This window comes from Toxotes jaculatrix, chromosome 8, assembly GCF_017976425.1.
Source record: "Toxotes jaculatrix isolate fToxJac2 chromosome 8, fToxJac2.pri, whole genome shotgun sequence".
Lineage (NCBI taxonomy): Eukaryota > Metazoa > Chordata > Actinopteri > Toxotidae > Toxotes > Toxotes jaculatrix.
The window spans coordinates 10162166-10186561 of record NC_054401.1 but is presented as its reverse complement, the minus strand read 5'-3'; the positions used below and the strand labels follow the sequence as shown (position 1 = coordinate 10186561).

The following is a 24396-nucleotide window of genomic DNA, read 5'->3' as shown; positions in this document are numbered from 1 at the left end:
GTCTTCCTCCTCCAGGATGAGCATCAGTGACCCTTACCTCTCCAGCTGCACTCGCCCTTTTAATCCTCCTGGCCAATAGTCAGATGGAGATGCAAGACTGGTGGAGCAGCAGAGAGAGTCTGTCTCCACTCCACTCTACTCTCTTTCCTGTCTTTCTTGGGAATTTATGTCAGAAACCCATCCTGAATCATGTAATCCCTCTAAGTCCATCTGTTACTGCAGTGCCCCCTCTCTTCCTACATCTGTCCCTTTTCAGAGGTGATTCCATTTCAACTTCCTGAAACCTTTATGATTGCTTTATGTTCCACTACGTTACAACTTTGTCTTTCACGTAATTTTTACACTAAGAGGGAGGATGAAACTGTGAGCCAACATCCACGTGAATGGACTCGCACTTGTGCTTTTCCCATAATCAGCAGAACACCAGAACTGTGCAAAGCCAAATCCTGTGCCCACAAGTTAAGTGTTTATTTTTGGGTGCCAAATGTGACGCCTAAATAGAAAGAAATTGTGGAAAGAGCTTTACACTGTCACAATAATTTATTTACAATATGTATGTACATAAAACCTGAAAAACAACAAATAGCAAAGATGCAAAGGTAACATTGTGTGCATGTTTGGGGGATGAATTAAAGAAAGGAGAGGTCAGAAAATGAGGAGTTGTAGAAAAGGAGTTTAACCCCAGGCTTGAGATTTACAGTAATGTAGAACCAGCTTGCCATCACTACCAAAACACTGAAACAGAGAAAAAGAGAGATAAGAAAAGACATAAAGGTAAATATTAAATCAAACACTCAGACACAGAAATTATGTTTTAATGTAGTTTCAAAATTACGAGACTAATAAACTGTTCACTGTCTAAATTTGCCAGCCTTAAAAAAAAGAGACTCAAGTAGTGAGAGCAGTGGGATGACCAAATGGCCACGGTGAAATCTGGACTTTGAGTTCTTCGCTGTTACTTATCAAGACGTTAATCAGTGGCCAAGGATTTTGGCATGTGTCACATGGGGCTTCCAATTTATTACCCCCTCTGCTGGTCAGTGCACAACACGACCCATTCACTTCTATGTGAAAGATCCCATTCTATATCACCATACAATATCACAGTATAACTGTAATGACAGTTATACCGTGTTTAAATACCCTAAATCTCTTCCCTGCTGAAGCCTGATAAGGTCTTAGAACATGTAAGTATCTCATGTCACCTATAAAAGAGACTAAAGATACTTTCTTGTTAAGACTGATCTTATAACCAGGTAACACACACATTAAAGCAAAGAACAGTCTCAGACAAGTTGACTGAAAAGGTGAAGAGTGGGTCAACATTCTTGAAAATGTCTTACTGATAAGGTTGTGTAAGTTTGCGTCACTTAAAGAAAACAAACCAAAAAAAAGGCTTAAATTCATCTTGTTGTTGCAAGTAGTCTAGCAAACATGAATAAAACCATCTTTTGGGTATGCATGTTGCAGTTTTATCTGGAGAAATGGTTTACATTTGTGTAGCAATTCAAATATTCAGTTACTAGCTTCTCTGAGCTTTAAACCGCATCTTATTTTCTTCATGAGTGAATTGATCTGGAATGGAATATATATTTGTTGATGATGCCGTGAGCTCAGACAAAAAAGCTCTTAAAAAGTTAGTGGATTTTGGAGTTCAAGATTGTTTACTAACACACAGCGTTGCCATGAAAATCCAGCCATCCATTTTCCCTTTTAAGGTTCACGGAGGGCGTGAGGCAATCCCAGCCAACTTTGGGCGAGAGACAGGGTCGCCAGTCTATCAGAGGGCTGACATATAGAGACAAGCAACCATAAACACTCACTCATTTAATTTAGAGTCGACAATTAACCTAACTGTGAAGCCGGAGTACCCGGATGGAACTCACGCAAGCACAGGGAGAACATGTAAACCCCATACAGAAAAGCCCCAGCTGGTTGATTTGAGCCCAGAACCGTCTTGCTGTGAGGCAACAGTGCTAACCACTGCAGCACCGTGCCATGTCTAATATGTGTTTAAGTTAAGGAAAATAAACTCTAAATCTGTGCATATGCACACTACAATCACAGGGTATTAAAACAGGTGCTTAAATGTACTCACATCAAAGAGGACACCTACTTCTTGATCAGGCGAGGGGGCAAAAGACTGGTTAACATAGATGAACTGAAAGGGAAAAAAATAGATCCAGTTATGTGTAAAGACTTGAAAGACATGGAAGTCTGATGATTTTCGGACATAAACCAGAAAGAAACGTATTTCTTACCAGTTGTTCGCTAGCATCAAGTTTGAGGAAACGAGAGATGAACTGAGCCAGAGACTGTACTGTCCTCCCCCGGTCTACTGCCCATTTCTTTGTTTTCATTATAGGAGTGTCTCCCACTGCCTTCAACAGCACATCAACTATGAAATGAGGAAAATGAAAGTGAAATTATTGCTGTCACCCAGACAAGTCCAGGCAAATCTACATGTTAACTGTTCAGGGAAATTTGTTGTGAAGTGCTTTTTGTGTGGATGAATGACCTCCATATAAAAGTTTTTTTTTTAATGAAATCCAAGCATTTTACACACAAAAGATATTTAATCTTATGAGTTTATAAAATGTGAATGAATCAAAATAGGCAGTGTAAAGCATAAAACTTTGCATCCTCAGGAATTAACCACTAAAAATAAACTCATGTTCAAGTTTTAGCTCAGGGTTCTAACATTATACACAAAGAACATTATTGTTCATTTTTTATTTATTGTAATATGATTCGATTTTCTTTAAAATCTTAACGTTATTCGCATTTTTAAGTGGTATATAAACATTTGTTTGAAAGACATTACAATGTAGTTGCAAGCAGATTCAAGTGTTTATTAATGTATTTGACGTAGTGCAGTGATAACTGCAGACAAATATTGTTCATTAATAAACACTTTAAATGTCCTTACATTTGCTTACAACGATATTATAGGGTGTTATATATTTTATATAACTGCTAAAGACAGGGACTTACAGTAAAGTGTTGCTGAAACTGTAAAAAGGAGGTTATTTCTAGCGATTCCTGAACAAACTTAAGGTCCAAAACGTTAAACTAGATATTATCAGTAAACTGATAGTTTGGCAGTTTCAAGCTAACTTAGCCAAAATAACTTCTTCTTAGGTGCAAGATATGTAGTTAAGACTTTGACTTATAAGCGTCAAAGACAGCTTATAAATTGGGAAACAGTCTGACTCGCTGTAGGAATATGTAACCTGTAAGGCAAAAAAAGATAATATACTGCCTTCATAAATATTAGCATTAGCTTTAGCCATACCCCAAACCGGTAGTACCACATGTTAAGAAGCTAAATGTTTATTGGTTGGACTGAAACAAAACAGCCACCCTATTGGCCAAAATTTTTGTCATTCGCTTCTCACGTCACATACCATGAATTGTTTTCTATAGCATCAGCAACAGTCATTGTAAACAGGTGATTAAATCTGATATATTACGCTTTCTTACTTTTTTTCTTCTCTTCATTTGTCGTCGAGTCGTCTGACGGTGGCTGTGGCTCATCTTTCTGTTGTTCTGTCGGGGACTCTGCACTGTCAGACATTTCTAGGTGGGCACTTCGGGTTGGCTTGTAGTTCTGAGGCGACTCGCGACGACCTCTGGCTGCTATTGGTTCCGAGAAATATCAATCTCAACAACACGTAATCCTATTGGTTGATACCCCTCTGGTAAGGTGGTGCTTGGACGTGTTCTTGTTGGCTACATGCTAGGTTAGTTATAATTTTGACTTTAGGATATATTTGTAAATAACGCAGTTGTTTCATGATGAATTCAGACGTTAGCGTCGTATTTCCTTAATCTTCTCATATCCAATATTAAATGCATTTTCCTCTTTCACTTTGAAGTAAAATAGGTACATTTTCTGTTGGTTTCCAATTACACAGGGGGCGTCACATGGGAAATAATACTTCTACCTGACAGTTGAACTTTCTACACTCTCCTCACATTTGGACCATTCAAGCAGCAACAGTAAGTCAAGTTTATCATGTTTCAGTATGTATCAGTTTATTCACTTGACATGGTATGATCGCAGGTTTCTCCAATTCATTTGTGTTTAGCTATGAAACTGGTTTCATCGTTAACAACAGGGTACAGCACCCTGGAGGAAATATTTCTTACAAGGAAGAAAACGTCTTTCCTCCTTAGGTATACACAAAATGCACCATTGTTTAAAAACAAGTACTTGGAAGTTCGTTTTGACTGTCAAAGCGAGAGTCCATCCTTTACCAAATAATGCTCAAACAGCAATAAGAGGCCACTAATTTTCAAACCTGACATTCAAGGCTTAAGTGTTATTCTTCACCTCAGAGCTATTTTGATGTTCAGTGGGACATCATTCCTCAGCAAATGTTCGTTGCATTTCTCTAATGACGGTGAAACAAAACATATTACACCATTTCATGTATGTTTTGAATACGACTTGTCCTTTTCTGTGACCTTGCTCTTGCAGTGGCAAACATCGGCAGGCTCTCCACCAAGGATGCAGTGCTCTTTCTATGTGACATGCAAGAAAAGTTCAGACCCAACATCTTCCAGTTCACCAACATTGTCAGCAATGCAGCCAGACTGCTCCAGGTTGGTTACAGTCACCATCACACAGCTATCTCAGTGTCCCTCAGTCGCACCAGTTATCAGCTTGTAAGTATTTATTATTTAAACAGATTGGATTAAGTCTGCCTGCTCTCTCCTCCGGCTCACAGGCAAGCCGTGTTCTGGGCATTCCTCCCATCTTGACAGAGCAGTACCCTAAAGGTTTGGGTCCCACAGTACCAGAGCTGGGAGCAGGAGACCTAACAGCTTATTCTAAAACTTCATTCACCATGATGATAGAGGAGGTGGAGAAAGAGCTGCAGGCCCTTGGAAACCCCAAACAGGCTATACTGTGTGGAATAGAAGCACACGCTTGTATTGCGGTAAGACCATCATTGTTTGTGCAATTTAGAAATTACATTATATTCTTCTCTGCATTGTAAAAGACAACGTGAAGACAACTGGAAGCTAAATGCTCTCAGAGTCTGAGTACATTTGCTGACAAAGGTACATCATCAAGCTTCTGTGAAGCGTCCTTTTCCCCAGTGTATTTGAAATCTTATTAAGTGTGTACCTTACTTATAAGGCAACACAGTCATTTGCAGGTTTGATTCTCCAGTTGGCTTTTCTACAGTTCTAAAAGGAAGCATCATGTGTCTTATATATTCTTGCATGAAATCCTAATATAAAAGATGAAACTTTTACATTAGTGTTGCAAGTCAAAAAGGGAGGAGAGGGAGAGAAAATGATACACTGGGCTTCTTCAGAGTCTTCACTACATATATTATATGAGTCTGAACAGACATGGATGTAAACTACAACTTACCTGGTTGGAGAAGGCATAGCCTGGTATGCCACAGAGCTTCCACAGTTGTAGTTAATGAATGATGAGCTAGGTGGAAAAACATCTCCCTCAGAGCTCTGCTCTTTGTTTTTTTCCGTAGTGCACAACTTTTGACCTGCTTGAAAAGGGAATGGAGGTTCACATTGTGGCTGATGCCGTCTCATCCCGAAGGTATCTGTGCTGCATTTTTTTTGTTTGTTTTACAACACTCTCATCACCTTCATTAAATATATTTTTTCCTTTGTATGTAAACTGTAGATGTGTATGTGTTAATACAGACTTTTGTGTTTCCTCCACAGCCAGACAGACCGTTTGTTTGCCTTGTCCCGACTGAAGCAGAGCGGAGCTTACCTCACCACCACAGAGGCTGTTCTGCTGCAGCTGGTCCAAGACGCCAAACACCCCAACTTCAAGGAGGTGCTCACTGCAGCTGCTCCCTGTCGCACTCATGATTTGCTTTTCTTTGTTTAGATGTGTCTGAAATATATGCCTGACAGCATACATCAAACAAAAACAAATATGGGGTGTCCTCAGACTGCTGTCAAAAACAGTTATGCAAATAACTTTCCAGTCTGCAGCTGCAGCTTCAGGACTGCCAAAAATACACTGCCTACAACCTTAATCACTGACATTGTTGACCAGTTACAGGTAACTGTATACTATGGTGCAGTGAGACTTCATTTTGCAGTGATCACACCCAAATGCCGTGCATTTTTTTGTGTGTAAAGCTATTATCTTGCCCTTGCAAACATACAAAAATTGATTCTCAGTGTACTGCCAATCTGAGTAATTAAAGCCACTAATATATGTTTTATCAACTTTATTGGCAGATCCAGAAGCTTTTGGCCCACCCGTCCCCTGACACCGGCCTCCTTGCCTTCTTCAGCGCTCTGTAGGGAGATCATCACCTGTCATTCTGTTTCATAAAAACTGTACAGGACTTTCACTGCTTCCAACATACTGATAAATTGATCCAATAAAGCGATGCTGCTACTTTGAATTTGTACTGTTGTGCTTTTGTGTTTATGTTTCTGAATCAAACCCTCATGCCTTGAGTGACACAGGGTTTGGACCATCATAGTTGAAAATTTGGGTGAAACTTACAGGTTATTTCTCTGTATTGATAACCTGACAGGCCCACAGCTTGAGAAAATGCTGGTGAAAGGTTGAAGAGGTGGGACCAGCTCACAGAGGCGGGGTTCAAAGACTGATGTCAAGGAGGGGGAGGAGTGAGTTACGTCATTCTGGTAAAGTCAGAACGGGAGGGGAGGGAGACAGGGAGGGAGAGAAAAAGGAAGCTCTCCGATAAGTTTTTGTGTATATTTCTCAAAAGTTACACAAACTTTCACAAGCCACGGGTATGATTGGAGGCCTTGTCGGGTTCATCATGCTGAAGAGAGAGATCTGAAGAGGAGGACGGACACCAGTTTGTCTGCAGTTGCGTACAGCAGATGACAACATCAAATATTAACACTTTCTAAGGCCTTGGGCCTCGAGTGACTACAGAGTGGTAAGCAAGTTATTCTTCTTCCACAGAAAATACAGGATGTAGATCAAATTGGCACACTTAACTGTAGACAGATTCATGCAATGTCTTTGCTTGTGAATGGATAAATTCCAGAGCCGCACAAAGTGTCTTGTGTCTAAACTTGTTGACACTGGCTGGAAGTACAGGAACAGAACAGTTGACAGTTTTGTATTACAGGCAGAGGGGAATCTACTACGGCATCACTCCATTTTTTTTTTTTGTCCATGTTGATCCAGTACCTGATCTTCTGATCCCCCAGAACCTGGACACAGAAAAAGAGAGACAATGTCCTCTGACTTGGACTCTAGTCTAACCAGTATTGACTGGCTGCCTCAGCTGGGAATCAGCAGCCTGCGCTCTGGGAAAGAGAGAGGAGGAGGAGGAGGAGGAGGAGAGAGAGACAAGAAGAAAGACAGAGGGAGGGAGAGAGGAGACTTCCTACCCTCTGTGCAGGACCCCTCCCCTTCTAACTCTAAAGGGAAACCCCCTCACAGCTATGCCACTCTCATTGCCATGGCAATAGCAGCTGCACCAGAGAGGAAGTTGAGTTTGAATGACATCTACACCTGGATCAGTGACACCTTCCCATACTACAGCCGAGCAGGCCGTGGATGGAAGGTATGCTTTAACGTAGAACAACATATTATCAATGTGTGAGAATAGTTTAAGTTTGTTACTAATGTATAAACATTTTGAGGTCGGTTTTGTGACTGGTCCCTAATTTTAATAATATTTGCATTTCCGGCTGGTTCAGGACTGATTTATTTTATTATGTACCATGTATCATTAACAGAACTCCATTCGGCACAATCTGTCTCTCAATAAATGCTTCAGGAAAGTTCCTCGGCCACAGAACGACCCTGGCAAGGTGAATTACTTTTCATATAAGTGTGTTGTGTGCATGTATGAACTTTTGTTAGAATTGGCATCATATGAGATGGAGAGACGATTGGTTAAGAGAGCATTAAACTACTTGTACTGCATTTGCAGGGCTCCTATTGGACGATGGATGGACCTGCAGAGGTGAATCAAGTGAGGTCACTTAAACGTCCCTATCCACAGGAGGAAGAGGAGAGGCAGGATGTACGTGGTTCAAGTTCAAGTTAACCAAAGACATGTTCTGCTTTTTTTTGCCCAGAGTTTGAAAGTTTGAGCTATCTGTTTTTGCGATTTCTGCCTTCAGGCCTAAACAATGAGCGGATGCTGGCTTGTGGTTACAGCCTTAAAAATTAAAAAAGTTACATTTTTCAAAATCAACATGTCCTTCCAGCAGTAATGGGCTTGGGATCACCTGCAGAATATGCTGTCAGAGTTTCTCTTAGGAACTACTTTCTGTGAAAGAAATTATCCCAATGAAAACAGTTGATAATGTGTTCTATTATCTGCTCTTCACTTGCACTGTAATGTGGTGGAGGTAGATGTCTGTTAGATGTTGGTAATTAGTGAACATGTTATTTGGGTGAACTGACACTTGAAGCTGAGTAAACTTTTTAATGAGTGTTTTGGACATTCTTGTGTTGCTTTCTGTTACAGGTTCTTGATGTACCTGGGACACAAGCAGACAGAGGACCCTCCCCTCACCAACCACAACCGACCTCCCACACAGACCGCCAGCTTCTGAACACTGAGCGTCTGGGAGCCATAGAGCAACAATCACCCCAGTCTGCCTCACTCTCTCCTCCCCCGTGCAAGGTGGAGCCACTTCCCTCATTATTTCCCTCTACCAAGTTTGCTGAATGTTAACAGCATACCGATGAATTATCTTGTCTTTTACCTTCACAGCAACCGTCACTCTACATGCCAAACCCTGTCTCCAGTCTCCCTGTCCCTCATCCATCTGTCTCTCCTTCAGCTGGGCTCCCACCTGCTGCCACCATGGCTTCCATCAGTTCTTTTCCACCTCCCCATCCACCTGGCCCCCAAACTTTATCCATCCCCACTGCTTCTGCTACACCCCAGTCGGCTGCCAATATGTCTACAACTACTCCTGCTGTTCCGTCTTTCTCTGTTGCCGCCCTGTCCTTTCCTGCTATTTCAGGACCTGTACCTGTCTCCACTTTCTCCTGTGCTCCTAGCACAACGCTTGTACCTGTTTGCACAGTGTCGGGCCCCACTCACTCTTCTGCGTCTGTTGTCGCCCCTCCTGTTGTCTCCTTAAACTCTTCAACTGATCCTCCTCTGCGTTTCACCTTCGATGAGATGAATTTACCAGACTTGTATGCATCTTTCAAATCTCTCTTCAAGACCATGCGTGAGAGGGGAGGCTCACAGTGTAAGTACGATGTGTGTGTAGGTGTGTGTTTGTGTGCGTTAGCTTTATAAATTACACACTACACACACACAATGGCCTGGATGAATGACTTTTCTTTTCTTCCAGCGGATGTTGCTCCCCTGGCTCTCCCAAACAATGACGCTACCCCACTACACACTCCAACTCTGCTACCAATGTCTCCTCACCCTGCACCTCCTGCACCATCTGCACCATCTGCACCAGCTGCACACCCTCCTTCACAATACAGTGAGTCTAACATTATCTTATCAACCCAGAAATGCCTGAATCATACTAAAACCAGCAACATAGCATAAGAACGTTCATTGCTTTCTAAAGTCACCTTCCTCCCTTCTCCTTTAGCAGTGCCACCTGACTGGTTCAGTAACCAAGATTCTCTGAAGGAGAGCTTCCGCATTGCCAGCAATCTAGACTGGGCAAACATAGACCTCTCTGGTCACCCAGGTCTGTGCTCTTTACCTCAGTCTTATTTAAAAGGTCATTTCATCGAAATCACAAGATAACCCATTACCCATTATTTCTCACTTTGGTTTTCATCTGCTGAGGTTTTGAGATATCGAACTCTAAGTGACAGTCCTTTCAATCCCAGGCCAAAAACTTACTTCTTCCTACTTTCATTTGTGCATGCTCCTCGAAGTTTCTTATTATCCTCAAATATGGATGTGTTGCGTTTTCTGGTTTCTGCTTTTAAAATGTGAAGATTTGATGCATTATTGTTGTCATATGTAATTGTAAACTGAATATCTTTGGGATTTTGACTTTTGATCAGATAAGAAAATCTACTTGAACATTAAACCTTTAATATTTATTTTTTTACTATTTTCTGACACTTTATAGGTAAAATTATCCATCAATTTCATTTATTTATAGATATATTTATCTAAATGTAGTATTTTTCAGTGCGGTGACCGCCATTAATATTGTTTCACATTTGCCTGTATGTTGGGTTGGATGGAGAAATCTCAACAGATAAAAACTGATAAAAGAGTATTTCCATGGCTAAATACCATTGGAACTGAGCAACAAAATGCTTTTATCATTATTAATGCAATTATGCAACAACTTTTACAAATTGTTGAGACCTTTGCAAAATGATAGAAATTTGGTGTAATGTTATGTTCTATATGTTTGAAGGGCTCTGGCTTTTTTGCTGACTTTATTATAGAGCATTTACAACTCAAACCCTTCATGCTTTGATTAGTCTGTCTGCAACATCTTCCTCATTTTCTGTTTCCAGACCTGCTGGAGAGCATGAGGCAGGCAGAGCTGTGCGACTGGGCCCTGGACCCAGTGCTCTTCACATCCCTCTGTGATTCTCTGAACCGCTTCTTCACTCAGAAAGGCATGATCACCTCTGGGAATAACTCCCCTCTAGCCCTCGGTGCACCTCACTCCTTACAAGGCCCACCATTCTCCTCCAATCCCACTCCAACCCTTGCCAGCCTCACTCACCCCTCACCCCTCCCCTACTCTCCCGCAGTTCCCCCCGCCAACGGAGCACAGCCGCCCAGGAGGGCTCTGCACATGCAGGGACCAGGCCTTCAAAGACCACAGCTAACACAGCCCGCAAACACCGGTAAGACCTGGAAATAATTTTGATTAGTAGTTGTTCTCTTTTTATGGTAACTTAATTCAGCAGGGCTTCAGGAAGACTCTTAAAGGACAATTTCACCTTTTTCAAATCAGTTTTAGAACAATACTGGCTGTTCCAAATGCATTTTTACATAGAACAAAGAGTGTTGACAAGGAGTGTTCCCCTGTCACTTACATTAAAAAGATATTAGGAAGGGATCTTCCAAATATCACAGCCAGTATGAATAGCAGGGGTTAGAAATGTGACTGTTCTATATAAGATACATTTGAGAAAATGTGAACCTAACCTTTATGTTGAATAGTCTGACCGTTGTAAAGGAGAAGTTAGTAAAATAGAAAAAAAAGTGTAATATTCTTTCACTTCCTCTTACTTGTAGACTAACTTAGTCTGTGTTTTTCTTTCTGTTTCCACAGGGATGCCATCTCAGTCTGCGACACCACGACAGCGCCCTCCATTAAAGAATCTGCACAGCAACAGCGAGGAGATCCAGGATGACTTTGACTGGGATTCTCTCGTTTGACTCTCACCGTCTGCGTGGAGAAACAAACAAAACAGAACTTTACAGAGAAATGTGACTCTTTACAGCCATGTACACTAAACTCCATGCAGAGGCTGCCTCACTGGTGTGCAGATTTGGGATCCAGTTATATCACATACGACTGAATGCTGTATTTCAAGGCTGAAATAGTTGTTTCTTCACTTGTATTCAAATTCATATGCTGTAATAACTTTTGTTTAGCTTACTTTTGCAGGGTGTTGTTTTCCAGTGGACTGTACTTTTGTAAACATGTTCACCAAAGAAAATAAAGTGTAATTTTTTTTTCTTGTCACATTATTGTACACTGCAGCAGTAAAAAGAAAAAAATCATATATGGGATATAGACTTAAGCATGAACTACAGAGCAAGTATGAGACAAGCCAAACACGTCCTGTGTTTTTGTTTTATTTCATAAATTTCTTTTGATTTTTTTTTTCCATTTTACTTTTCAAATGTGAATGTTCACAGTCAACACCACACAAAATTCAACCTTACCCGATAAAAGAGATATTTTTCTTGTTGATATAAAATAACAATAAATTCATCAAACTAAATTAAAAGAACAGCATGGAGCATGTTGTCAAGTCCCTGTTTTTTTTTTCTTTCATTCATTGAAATAATTGTCTTTTTTTTCCTTTGTTGTTAAGAAGCATCAGTAGCTCTCCCTCCCCAAAGGAAAGAGGGATGACACAAGGACAGTGGTGATCTGGGACACCTGTGCGCGAGGGATCCCATGTGAAATGTGTGGGAAAAGAAAAACAACAACTAATGTTTCTGATTAACGGAGAGGAAAAAAAGTGTGAAATAAGATTGGCAGATAAATGTGTGACCCTTATAATACCTCATTGGAAATCCCAACATTACATAGTATTAATACAAGTGACAATTTTTAAAAACAAAAAATAATGGATGTCATTCCTTCCTTTCTGAGTCACTGAAAAAAGATCAGACACAGGAAAAAAATGAAGACATATTGACACATATACACAGAAACAGGCATCTGCAATATTGCATACTTGCACACTCACAAATGAGCATTCATGGTCTCATTCACACATTTCTGCGCATTCACACATTCAGCAATCATCCCATCATTTTCCCCATCAAACCACAGATGTCAGAGCTCTCTTTAGTTTTCAGGAAGAAAAAAAAAAAGAAAATAAGCATTTGATTTAAATGGCATCGTCGTATTTGATTTTCCTTGTTTATTTGTTCCCAAAAATTGGAAAAAAATAAATTACATTTAACATTAAATTAAATTAAAAGTGAAATAACTGAAACAATTTGACCACATTGTGCCTGAAATGTTAATGCAGGTTTTTTCAGTCCGTATCTCAGTCTGGAGTTCATTAAAAATCATCCTTCATGCACTCGTTTCACTTCAGTGATTCAGTGTTTGTTTTCATCCTAGAGGGAAAAAAAGAGGAAGAGGCAGGTACAACAGTTTCTCTTTTCAGTTTGTTAGTGGCTATGTCCCCTCTCCCTCCGTCTCTCTCTCTCTCTCAGTGCAGTAATATTAGAACAGAGTGACACTACTGAAAAAGCCCCCTGCTCTCACAGACTTACCTTTATCTCAGACAGGACTGAAAAAAATGAAACACAACATGAAGAAAGATACAGAACAGGATTAAAACAAAATAAATAGATCTCTATTTCCCACCCAAAAATAACCCATACTGAAATGAAAGGAACTAAATGTGGAAAATCATTCTGAAATGAAATAATGCTTTCAAAGGAAAAGAAACTGAATTTTTGATTTTTTGTTTTTTTTTCTTTAAATATAGAGATGTAGACATTTTTCTTTTTGGACACAAATTGTGTTGAAAGGGGGATGGATGAAGGGGGCAGCAGGTACGACAGGCTGAAACAGGTGAAGGAGTGGTGACACTTCCTCAAAGGAGAAAAGGGTTGGTGCTTGCTCCCGTCGTTCCCCCACCTCCCACTGATCCTCCTGCCCCCATCACTCCTCCTGTTCCAGCGGGCCCACCCAAAATCAGCTGAGGAGGTGCTGCACCTCCAGGCCCCAACAGAGCCGAGCCTGGGGGAGCCATAGGGGAGAGGCCGCTGTAGGGCATTGCCATGGGGCTGGCTTGCATCATGCCCATGCCCATTCCTGGAGCCCCCATACCCACACTCATTGGCCCTATGCCCATTCCTGGTTGCACCATGCCCAGCATGGGATTGGGAGGCACAGGACTGGTGCGGAGGCTGCTCAGGCCAAGCGATGAGGGCTGAGGTGAGATGGAGGTCATAGGCGGGGCCACACCAAACGGGTTGGAGGAGGCGGGTGTTGGGGAAACCCCCCTGCTGGAGATGGTGCTGCCTGGAGTCACTGCCATGCCAGGAGCAGGAGATGAGCCTGAGGGTCAGAGGTGAGGGTTAACAACAGAGAAAAACAAGCCTCATACCTCACCTTACCTCAAACATACCTCACTTGAAAATACCAATTTTCAACCGATATCAACCGATTTTTGCCAATATATTATGTTATGAAGTGTATGTTGTGACATTTCTTTATATATCTGGATGAAAGTACCCACGATCAAGTTTTTGTGACACCACACCTTTCTAACCTAGAATGCAATTTAAACACGTGTGATGTAGCATGCGTTCAGATGACTTTTCATAGACTCTAGACCAGGGGTCTTCAATGTTTTTCAGGCCAAGGACCCTGAAACTGAGGATCATTTCATTTTTAAGCTTTTTATTCTAGTCAGTTTTTTGAGAGGTACTGTTTTTACACTTATAGCTGCCTCAGTGTTTCCTAGGTACATCACAGCACAGTTGTTTCGAATGGCATTTCCCATTATTTCTTTGATGGTTGCTTTCACATTGTCCCAGAAAGTTTTTAGTTTAGTATAACTTCAGAAAAACATGAGTATGGTTTGCCCCCAAGGTCACCACAGAGAATTCAACACAGTTGTTGGTGGATAATTGCCTTCTTTTGATTTGGAGTGTTCAGAGGAACCAAGTTTTTTTCCAGCCAAACTCTCCAATCACATGAGTTAATGGTAGTACACTGTGGTTCGAGACATTTAATTAGATCTATTTAGAAAGTATTTTAACCAGATGGTGCTTTTCTGCCAGCTGCATTTCCATGTTTTTAATTATGAATATGAACAAGTTGATGATGGTATCTTACCCTGTATAGATTATATGGACCTACCTAATAATGCCAAATACTTTCCACAAATAGGGAAAGATCTCAATGATCTCATCTTTTGGTTTGCAAAAGTCTTGTTACACACAATTTACACGATAGTTGTGACTAACCTGTGTTCTGAAGGAAGGGGTTGTGCGCTGAAGAGGAAGAGATGGAGGGAGGTGGTGGCTGTTTGGGTTTGGGTTTAGATGACACCAGGGAATCGAGATCCACCAGCGCAGCATTGGGGCCAAGGAAGGACTCAGGAGTCTTACGAACAGGGAGTGAAGAACCGAGAGATGACAGGTCAAAGGGCACCGGTGAGCCTGTGCCGTCACAGCCTGTTGCTGAGGACCCTCGTCGATCTGGGTCTCCTGAGAGGAGGGGGGGGGGGGGTGGAGGAGGAAGAGAAATAGAAAGTCAGGCACTGAAAGAAAAACGTTGACTAATAAACAACATCAAACAGCATTACAACACATACTGGAGGAGGATGAAATGTAGGACAAGACAACTGTTCTGTGTGCATGCACTTGACAGGTCTGTAGCTGTATGCGTTAACTATGAAGATGTACCAGTACCTCTGCGTTTGTGAGTCCATGTAGCTTTAAGTGTGAATGTACCTGTGCCATTAGTGTGTTTGGCGGTGCCACTCCAGATGTCGGAGGTGACAGGGTCAGAGGCAGGGACAGGCCCGTCCCTTGCCCAGGGGTCTACTGGCCCCCCCGAGGAGGAAGTGCTGGGAGGCACTGGGGGGCCCCAGGGGTCGGCACTTGGGGGGGTCACAGCTACAGGGGAGGGGAGGAGACGCAGGGGAGGGGAGGGTTAACACAACACCTTACAGGTACAATTCACAATAAGGAGGGAGCAGGAAGCTGGGCTGGGTTCCAACAGTGACGTTTCTCTCCTTAACCTCTGCAATACCACTGCCTGGACAAATAAGGACAGCTGAAGGTAGAATTTCTGTTTCTGTCCACCATGTTACTTTAGCTTATTTAATATCTGAAGCTCGGTGGAGGTAAAGGAGAGATAATAAGCAACTACCCCATACATTAAAAAGGTACAAAAGGGCAAGAGAAGCGAGAGCTCTGGTTGAGACACAGCCACAGTCAGTCCTGAGTAGAAACAAGAGGATAAAAATCCCTGGTTTAGACACAGAGGGAGAATGGATTTAGCATGCTTGCTTTCCTCATTACAAACTGAAAGCATGTGAGTGGATGAGAAGATATGACAGCATGGTGACATGACAGAACATGTAACAGGGCTGTTGTGTAGACAAGAAATGGAGCGGTGGTGTGAAGAGTACAAGTCAAGAGGTCTTCACATCCTCTTTCATCCACAAAGCAGGACACGGTTCTCTCTAGATACTCAGTCATGAGGACATTCCCACTAACCTTACTGGCTAAAGAGGAAATGCGTGACAAGCGTTGTAGCTGCGTACCTGAGCTTCCCCATGGGTCAACGTTGTTAACTTTGTTGGACGTCTCTCCCCAGGGGTCCGGAGGAGGGGCTATAGTGGGTGGAGCTCCCCCACCCCAGGGATCAGAGCTCGTAGGAGATGTGGGTGATGCCACCCCCCATGGGTCTGAGGGTGCCGCGCCCCACGGGCCAGAAGCCGCAGGGGCAGAAACTGTGGGTGGAGGCGAGGGGCCGGCAGAGCCAACAGTGGCAGCAGAAGGGCCCCCCCAGGGGTCCACGGCACTTAGCTCCATCAGAGCGCTCTGAACAAGAGAATATATTATGGATTACAACATGTAACCGACTTTAGGAACACATTTGAGGACACACTTACCTCACATACTGAGATTAGTTAAGAGCATTTAAATAGCAAATGCACAAAACTGAGTAGTAACAGGAACTGGAGAGAAATACAGACAATCTATCTGATGTGACAAACAGCAGTATACATTTTCAGTATTGTGACTCTAAACACAAATTATTCAACGTGAAGCCCAATTTGGATGGGACTGTTACATTGAGACAGGTTTTACATAGGAATGAGGGGCGTGCAATACATTTTGATCTCTTCTAAATTGGACAACCTGTACAAAGCCCACACCAGTCAAGATTCAGCATCCAATTTATTTAACTGAACATGTTTTTGTTACTGATGCATCACCACTGCCATGTGAAACCTTTAAGATTAAAGTTCAAATCTGTGGCTGACTTCAATGTGACAGACTTAAATAACCACTGATGTTCACAAAGTTAGAAGAACTGAGAGAGAGACAGTGAGAGACACAGTTACAGGAAGTAAAGCCAGGAGAGTGATAGACATACAGATATATTTTAAACGCACCTCCTCTGACTTCGGTTTCTCCCTCTTGCTCTCCTCGATGGCCATCTGCAGTCTCAGGTCATCGCCTCTGCGCAATCGTTCCTCCTGCCAATCACACACACCGTGATGTCAGCAACCTGAGACACACAACCTCAGAAAGCACAATACAGGTACAGATTTAGGATCAGTTTACCATTCCACAATTCAAATCTGGATCAGTGGGAATGGAAACTGAAAACTCGACCTTTAATCATGACCTACAGTCAAAAGATAATTAACACAAATAGACCAATCTCTAAATCCCACATTACTTCTGCAAAACCTGGTTCTGTCAAAAGAGTGCTTGTACATTTTCATGCAGTTTTACACAGAAAATAAGCTCATTCAGAACTGGTGTCACAAGGCTACCTAAAATAAAATTAAGACCTCCCCAGCATAAACAAAATACTGAGATTTGAATCCAGTCTTTGACCTGCACGTAGTGGACATTCTTTATCATAAAGCCGAGCTGGGGCATAAGAAGTTATACCAAAAAAAAAAAAAAAAAGGGTAGAAATGGACCAGCCTTTACATTACCAATGCTCATCAATAAAAAATTCCTACCTTGATACAGATCTTGTGGATTGCCTAATTCCTATTTTATCCAACCTCATTATAAGGAAGACTGACAATCCAACAGCAGTGCATTAACTAATCCATGAGGAAACAGGCTTTGTCTGCCAAGAACTGAACACGTCTCATGCTTCATCTAAGGCTTCTAAGATGCCTCTAAGTAAGAATAACAATGGCATTGTCCCTTAAAGACCCTGCATTAGTTTATGAACTAAACCAGTCAAGCGAGGCAGTAGGTACAAGACTGTAACCACTTGCATACAACAAGCTCATTAAACACAGCACAAGAAAGTTACAACAACAGCAGACAGGTGTAACAAGTAAGGAAAAGAGTGTATGTCATAGACTACAGATGAATGCATGCTATCAGAGAGGGTAACAAGGAGGAAAGAATCATCAATGCTCATAAAGCACTCCATGTTTAATTATGATAAATATTTGCCAATGCCATGCAAATTCAACATTTAAATTAGCGTTCATTTATTTTTTTGGTGCTCACTTTTGTGCCGTTTTAACACATCTTGACAAGGATTTGAAAAGTATTTTTTATGAGCACAAGCACTACAAAAGAATGTGACACTATAGAGCAAAGTAAATTATCTCAACAGTTTGACTGCAAATTTATCTCTTAAGGAAAATCACACATGATATGAGCAGAAATTCCTTTTCTTGATTGATCAATAGCTGATATGTGTTTGAGAAATTCCAATCAAGAGAAACACAGATAGTTGATGACTGGCTGGCCAGTCAGCTGGGCACACTCTCTGCCCCTGACCTTTTGGTGCATCTCTTTGCTGAGTGTGATTGCATAGCGGAGTTCTGCGTCCTCCAGAGGGTCCGTGCTAGTCTGGGAGAGGTCAGGGGGTTACATGGTGAGAGCAAATCTAGGTGTATGTAGTGAATAATATCAGTAATATCCCTCTGTGTACACAGGTGCTGCACCACAACATAGCCGAGTGCCTCTAGTAGGCTACTTTGTGTTACCTGCTCTGCCTCTTCTTTACTCATTGCCAAAGCCAGCTGGAGCTGCAGGTCTTCCTCTCCAGAGCTCTGTGGCCAAGCCTGCTCAGGATCTGCCCCTCCAGAGTGGGAGCCCAGTGACAGGCTGCCCCCCAGGCTTGGTGCTGAGGGAGCTGAGGAGGCTAGAACAGAAGCACATATACACAAACACACAGATGAGAGCTTGTCCTAGGTTAACTGCTCTGAACTGGAGGCCCTTTGTGCTTTTGTGAGCCCAAAGCTTTTTCAAAGTGTAAAACTAACTCTGGCTGAATCTGTTTAAACAGTGGTTTCAGTAGTCATCTCACCACTGGAGGTCTGTGCCATCTTCTCTTTGGTTTTGAGGGCGTGGATCCTCTCCTCTCTTAGTCTCTCCTCATCTTTCAGCAGTGTCACCAACTGCTTGGCTTTCTCTCGTACATTAACCCCCTAGAAAAATACAGGTACAAACACACAATTAAAGTTATAATTTTTAATGTTAAATATTACACAAACATAAAATGAGTTACTAATGAAGTTAGTTACACTGTACAACTTAGTTAGTTAGTGTAACGGCTTACCAGAGTTTCAGCTATCAACAACCCATAAAAACTTTTACAGCTGGCTTTGCATGTTTGCACAAGAGATCAGAAACTCATTGTAAAATGTCCTTGAATAAACCACAAGAGGGATGTTTGACAAAGCGTGCCTACATTCCACAAATGTGGACCTTAGTCACTAAACTAACAGTTTAACTTTCTATACAGCTTTGTGTGAATGGGTGTGTTTGTGTACCTGGTCTTTGCCATCCCTGTCTATGTACTGGAAATCCTTGAGGGTCTGGACTGCGTATATGTTCTCTCGGCACTGTTGGGCAACACGTTCTGAGCCAGTCTTGATCAGGTACTCCATAAGAGTCATAGCCTGGTGAAAATACAAATCACAGCTACTGAGCAACTGCAGAAAAGGTTTTTATAATCATGTAGTAGAAATGCAAATATTAGAGAAGTTAACATGTCCCTTTATTACACTCCACATCTATTCACACTCAAATACACAGACAGCTGGTGTTGTAGTGAATCACAAAATTAGTCGTAATGTGAAAACTCAAAACCACTAACTACTGCAAAATCATTAAACCTAATCTAGGTTTCAGAAAAATCTATACCCCATGCATTTAATAAAACCAGCAATATCTGGACTGTGTCTGAAATCACTCCCTTGCTTACTCATTGCCTATTACTGTAAAAACAGACACTCAACAGTTTACTATGTAGTGAGCAGCAAATTGGGATTATTGACATTTCTGAATCATTGTCATTCTGCATTATTACAGTGGGAATAAAGCCACAGGGACACACTGCATTGTGGGATTGTTCACAGATAGTAAAATACATGTCATGGGCGTGCAGTGGTAGGTAACATACCTTTTTCATTCCATTATTGTTGTTTTGGAGAGAACTACTACATTCACAAAAACTGAAATAATATGGCAGAAAACAAATATTCCCAACTTCAACACACACACACACACCTTGTACACATGTCTCCAGTTCTTGCCGTGGTCATTGAGGCGCTTCCACACCATGCTCATGATTTCCGAGAAGGCCACAACATTGTAGGTCAGATCAGCAATCTCTGACATCAGAGAGCTGCTGGGACCCCATGGATCATTGGACGTTGCTTCTCTAACCTGGACAACAACACAGCAGGGGTTTAATTATCTTCCATCAAACCTGTCCGTGATAAGAATTCTGAGGCATCACTTTGTGACAAAATCAATCACGTCACAAGCTCAAGAGAGGCAGAACAACGAATGGATAATATCATTAGATTAGTTCACACTGCATATAACAAGGGGAAAGAGTGAGGAAGTTGCTTCAAAGAAATATTAGATTATCAGCAACTACATAATGTCATTTGTGCTGCAGAGATACATGGGACACACTTAAGTCGGGGAAATATGGGGGATGTGGGTGTGGAAGAGAGAAGAAGTAAAGCCAGATAAGCACATGAGGGACACTCAACCTTGATTTCTGCCTCTGAATAGTTGTGGACGATGTTCTTTACTTGTCGCCGTAGCGATGAGGTCGACATGGCAACGGTCTGACCACCGAGTTCTGCTGCAATCTGAACAGCAGATAGAGAAGAAGTATAGTTAATAAAATACAAAACGCCATGCGGCAAAGAACATTTTTATTTACTACAGACACAAATTAATAAGAGTTAGTAGAAGAAAGAAAAAAGATTAAGAGTTATTAAGACTGAGAAGATGTATCTAAGTACAAGAGTCTGAATGGCAGAGGGGAGACCTTGAGAAGAACAATCAGAGTGTGAAAGATGGCGTTTACGCCAGAAATAAATTTTGAATTATGTGACTGCTGGTATAACCAGAGGGCAAAAGACATCATGCACACCTGTTAGACGAGAAAGATGCAGAATATGGGTCTCTCCTCTTGGTGTCCTTTCGTTTTTCTATCTTGCGCACCACTCATTCACGGAGTGTTTTGTCTCAGTTTGTCTGGTTCTTCCTGTGGCAACATTGGGTCTCAAAACCACAGGCGTAGGGAGATGAAAACTATGGAGCAAGATTGAGATCAACATTAAGAATAAACGCATAGTGACTTTGCTTGCATCACAACAGTCAAGCTAAAACTTATGCTAGGACTAATTCCAAAGCAACCATTATAAAATAAGGACAAAGAAGATATTCAGAAACAAAAATCACATGATTTGTTGCTGATCCACAGACGGTTCATAGTTAGAGATACAACATATTAGTTATATGCTTTATCTTACTTATCAAAGTCTAGGCCCTTAGACCCTGAAGATAAAATAATGATAAAATAAGTACAATTTTATTTTCTTAGGAATCAACAGGTTGTATGAACAAACTATACCAAAACCAATAAGAGCCAGAAAAAAAGAGCCTTGTGTTGTTTTTCATACTTCAAAAAATAACCTCATTTGACAAACCTAAACTGTAGCAGTGGGTTCAGCTTAGTTGGGATCCAGGTATTTTAGGAATAAGACCCATGGCTCAATTACACATTTCATTATGTCAAACTCAGCGATGAGCTAGTCAGTACTTTCACATTTTCAAAACATTAGGCAACTTCTAATTTTCCATGCAGAGTAAAAAGTAATACTAAGTAATTAGTTTTTTTCTGAACAGAAACATGATAACGTATCCACTTACTTAATTCCAAGTAATAATGTTCCTTATCATTAGAGTGACAACACTATCAACTTGAATTAATATTACCACGCGGAAAAACCTAGTAGCCCTCAGAGACTGAGAGTTTACCCAAGATGGACAAGACTGTATTACAAAGGTGATAATGAGAGAAACAGAGGTTTCAGCTAACAGAAAGCAAGACAATATAAACTTAATAAAACAGTATGCACCAGGGCATCTCAGAACATGAAGACTTGAAGCAACCAGTCTACAGAAGAAAAATAACATGCAAGGTTTTACTCCTGTCAGTTATAAACAAGAGGCTGAGTGTAAAGTGAGCATGTTATCAGCAAAACTTGATTACTGACAAGTGGGAAAACCATTGTCTGGTATAATAACCAGTGATTTCTGTTATGGCACACTTGTGTCTGTGCCTGAATTTGACAGAAACATCACGAACTCATCCTGTCTCCTGCTGGTGAAGTAACGGCATGTGGAAAATGATTTTGTGATCTGAGGATTATTTGTATTTGATTGTTTATACAGCAGGCTGAAATGTCGTTGCTGACCACATTCATCATTTTACTGCCACAATCTGCATACTCTAACCAAATGTTCATCTTTTCGACTGCATTAAGGAGAAAAGAGGAGGTTGTTGGAGAAAGTTCAATAAAGGGAATTTAACACAGTCTCAAAAAGTAGTGCCTGGCCACTCCCTTAACTGCCATCTGTCAAGAAACAAACGGACAAAGGCACAATTTTTGTGCTACATAAGACGATGAACCCATCCCACCCACTGGATGACCATGCCCCTCCAACCAGGGACATGAACACCGGCTGGCAACTGAGTTAAAGTTTTGCTCTCCCCATCCCCCCAGCAGTCCTTCCTGAAGCAGGACTGTGCAATTTTTCTCTGTGCAATTTTCTATATATATATTTGTATATCTATCTATATATATACAAATATATATCTATGTATAGATATACAAACGCCACAGGTGTCTTTTGTTTAAAGTGATCTAAATTAGCCCAACACATATAGCTGGCATAGATTTGTAGGTCAGACAAATATGAGACCATGTTGCATAACTGAACATAAGGTAACCATTGCAAAAGTCAGTTCAGGAACTCTTGAAGCTCTGGACCAAAGTTCAGACACGCCAACTAATCTTTGATAAGGGACATAATATACCTATTATATGTCAGGCTTCTCATTGATTCATATCTCTGCAATCTCTGACCCCATGAGGAAGAAAATCTTAGAAAAAAATGTTTAACTGTGTGAAACAAGTGAGAGAAAGAAAAACAAAATGCTTCACATGCTTCTATGACAGACTGGTGCCTTACTGCGATCAGCACACAGCTAGCTACGGTCGCGCTTAATGGCCTGTTGCATCAAATAATTAAAGACCAGTAAATCGCAGTAACAGCTATGTTACAATAGGCAGCCTCTACTATGTGGTTCTATATAAATTCACAACGACGCAAAGAGTTGGATTTAAACATAAGATAACTTATCCCTCATATCACTTGCATGCAGTTGACGTTGCACAGCAAAACGAAGAAGTTTTCCCCACACCCAGTCAGCCTGCAAACAGATAACGTTAACAATCGTTGCACAGACACACAACTGCAGCTTTCCCTGTCACACCTACCAAGTTAGCTAGCTACCGTAGTGCTAGCAACCAAACAGTCCAACGTTAGTTTTGCTAGCTAACCAGAGACTGTAAACTGACGCTGGTAGAGTGAGTTAACAGGTATCCCCACATTACACAACAGTGTTCTCAAGAGTATATCTGTGTCACAAAGTCCATATGCGAATGACAAGTTCAGGAACACTTAATAAAGCCAGCTGGCCAACTAACGTTAGCTGTCATTTGATGCTGTTAGCTTACATTAGCAAATTAGCAAGCAACTCTCCCATTCTCACCCAAGCTAATCGAAACAGTTGCCTAGCACTTTGCCACCGGGGTCTGGGTAAAGTTTAAACAGGGGTGCAGAAGATTGTAGCTGGGTAACAATGAGCGGACAAACAGCAGACCCCGTCAGAGCCCTGAATCCCACCGGACTAGAAACTAAGGTTAAGGTTACCTGCCAGTTTGACTGATGGGAGAAATCACTTACTGCTGCTAGGAAATATTAGCCAGCTAGCAGTTAGCCAGCTAGCTGCTGCTAGCTCGCAACTGGCAACAGGGCTGCTACACTGTACAAGCCTTACCGAGGACACATCCTGCTTCAGGACAATGCGGAATATACACATTCAAATCACAGGCCAAAGTGCCAAAAAAATGTTGACAACACACCACAATAAATAACCAAATAAAGTGTGTACTGACCCTGCTGTAGCTTGCCTGTACGAGGAGATGGCCGAATTTCCGCTTCCGTTCTCGGTTACAGGAAAGACCGCACCCCCCTTAGCTTTGTTTCCCAGGGATGTAGTAGGAGACTCATGAATAATTAATTGACTTTTTAACAGCCAGAATTAAAGTCCCAAATAAAAAGATACACAAAACAATGCTTTATTAATGTTCAAAGCCTTACGGGGATAGACAGGCGCGTAATATTTTGACCGGTTGTTTAATTATTCAAATTATGTCATGTAGGCAGAAGAAATCACATTCTGTTTCGAGTTAATGTGTACAGTGGTGGAAAGTATCAAAGAACATTTACTCAAATACTCCACTTAAGAACAGCTTTTCTCTACTTTTACTTTTCAATTTGTTTTCAATTTAGCGTCAGTTATTCTTTTACTCCACTACATTCATCTGCCAAATATAGTTATCCTACTAGTTACCTTAGTTGTTAAGTAACGAATCGGAGATGATGATGTTTAAAATCCCTCAAACAGTAACTG

The 24396-nt window shown here is 41.4% G+C and overlaps 4 protein-coding genes across 9 annotated transcripts; 2 read left to right on the top strand and 2 right to left on the bottom strand.

Annotated features, from left to right (window-relative positions):
• Positions 1–444: 444 nt before the first annotated feature.
• atg12 (ATG12 autophagy related 12 homolog (S. cerevisiae)) lies at positions 445–5486 on the bottom strand. The gene is made up of 5 exons (XM_041044347.1): positions 5390–5486; positions 3484–3639; positions 2262–2398; positions 2099–2161; positions 445–735 (listed from the first exon to the last, which is right to left on the bottom strand). The coding sequence occupies exons 1-5, from the start codon at positions 5469–5471 to the stop codon at positions 676–678; spliced, it is 498 nt and encodes a 165-aa protein (XP_040900281.1). The 5' UTR covers positions 5472–5486; the 3' UTR covers positions 445–675.
• isoc2 (isochorismatase domain containing 2) lies at positions 3585–6411 on the top strand. 2 transcript variants are annotated; one of them, XM_041044343.1, is made up of 7 exons: positions 3585–3701; positions 3918–4002; positions 4484–4608; positions 4734–4946; positions 5508–5578; positions 5707–5824; positions 6238–6411. In XM_041044343.1, coding segments are annotated over exons 2-7 (594 nt in total). In that variant the 5' UTR covers positions 3585–3701; positions 3918–4001; the 3' UTR covers positions 6304–6411. The 2 variants fall into 2 exon arrangements, with proteins under 2 accessions (XP_040900277.1, XP_040900276.1); XM_041044342.1 differs by having other exon boundaries at positions 3610–3743.
• Positions 6412–6690: 279 nt separating this feature from the next.
• Positions 6691–11929, top strand: foxj2 (forkhead box J2). 3 transcript variants are annotated; one of them, XM_041044204.1, is made up of 11 exons: positions 6691–6917; positions 7195–7553; positions 7729–7803; positions 7926–8018; positions 8469–8627; positions 8718–9207; positions 9313–9453; positions 9568–9669; positions 10463–10567; positions 10706–10801; positions 11233–11929. In XM_041044204.1, exons 2-11 carry the CDS (start codon positions 7221–7223, stop codon positions 11337–11339), a joined length of 1701 nt encoding a protein of 566 aa, XP_040900138.1. In that variant the 5' UTR covers positions 6691–6917; positions 7195–7220; the 3' UTR covers positions 11340–11929. The 3 variants fall into 3 exon arrangements, with proteins under 3 accessions (XP_040900138.1, XP_040900137.1, XP_040900136.1); XM_041044203.1 differs by having other exon boundaries at positions 9571–9669; positions 10463–10801; XM_041044202.1 differs by having other exon boundaries at positions 10463–10801.
• On the bottom strand, positions 11754–23947 carry epn1a (epsin 1a). 3 transcript variants are annotated; one of them, XM_041044189.1, is made up of 13 exons: positions 23879–23947; positions 20782–20942; positions 20393–20494; positions 19899–20057; positions 19160–19288; positions 18694–18814; positions 18371–18528; positions 18162–18233; positions 16796–16879; positions 15938–16217; positions 15120–15284; positions 14631–14873; positions 11754–13716 (listed from the first exon to the last, which is right to left on the bottom strand). In XM_041044189.1, the coding sequence occupies exons 3-13, from the start codon at positions 20459–20461 to the stop codon at positions 13250–13252; spliced, it is 1947 nt and encodes a 648-aa protein (XP_040900123.1). In that variant the 5' UTR covers positions 20462–20494; positions 20782–20942; positions 23879–23947; the 3' UTR covers positions 11754–13249. The 3 variants fall into 3 exon arrangements, with proteins under 3 accessions (XP_040900123.1, XP_040900124.1, XP_040900125.1); XM_041044190.1 differs by lacking the exon at positions 23879–23947 and adding an exon at positions 23761–23780; XM_041044191.1 differs by lacking the exon at positions 18162–18233.
• Positions 23948–24396: the final 449 nt, after the last annotated feature.

Bases quoted from the DNA above. Each gene is read 5' to 3' on its own strand.
- foxj2 (XM_041044202.1), top strand. From the start codon at position 7,221: ATGTCCTCTGACTTGGACTCTAGTCTAACCAGTATTGACTGGCTGCCT. The intron at 8,628-8,717 runs GTGGAGCCACTT...TTACCTTCACAG, and splicing joins TCTCTCCTCCCCCGTGCAAG to CAACCGTCACTCTACATGCC. The intron at 9,208-9,312 runs GTAAGTACGATG...CTTTTCTTCCAG, and splicing joins TGAGAGGGGAGGCTCACAGT to CGGATGTTGCTCCCCTGGCT.
- isoc2 (XM_041044343.1), top strand. The intron at 4,609-4,733 runs GTTGGTTACAGT...TCCGGCTCACAG, and splicing joins ATGCAGCCAGACTGCTCCAG to GCAAGCCGTGTTCTGGGCAT. The intron at 4,947-5,507 runs GTAAGACCATCA...TTTTTTCCGTAG, and splicing joins AAGCACACGCTTGTATTGCG to TGCACAACTTTTGACCTGCT.
- epn1a (XM_041044189.1), bottom strand. From the start codon at position 20,461: ATGTCGACCTCATCGCTACGGCGACAAGTAAAGAACATCGTCCACAAC. The intron at 16,880-18,161 runs GTCAGGGGCAGA...TGTGATTGGCAG, and splicing joins GCAAAGAGATGCACCAAAAG to GAGGAACGATTGCGCAGAGG. The intron at 15,285-15,937 runs GTACGCAGCTAC...CCTCCCCTGTAG, and splicing joins TGACCCATGGGGAAGCTCAG to CTGTGACCCCCCCAAGTGCC.
- atg12 (XM_041044347.1), bottom strand. From the start codon at position 5,471: ATGTTTTTCCACCTAGCTCATCATTCATTAACTACAACTGTGGAAGCT. The intron at 2,399-3,483 runs GTAAGAAAGCGT...CTCATTTCATAG, and splicing joins AAATGAAGAGAAGAAAAAAA to TTGATGTGCTGTTGAAGGCA. The intron at 2,162-2,261 runs GTAAGAAATACG...TTTCCCTTTCAG, and splicing joins TTGATGCTAGCGAACAACTG to TTCATCTATGTTAACCAGTC.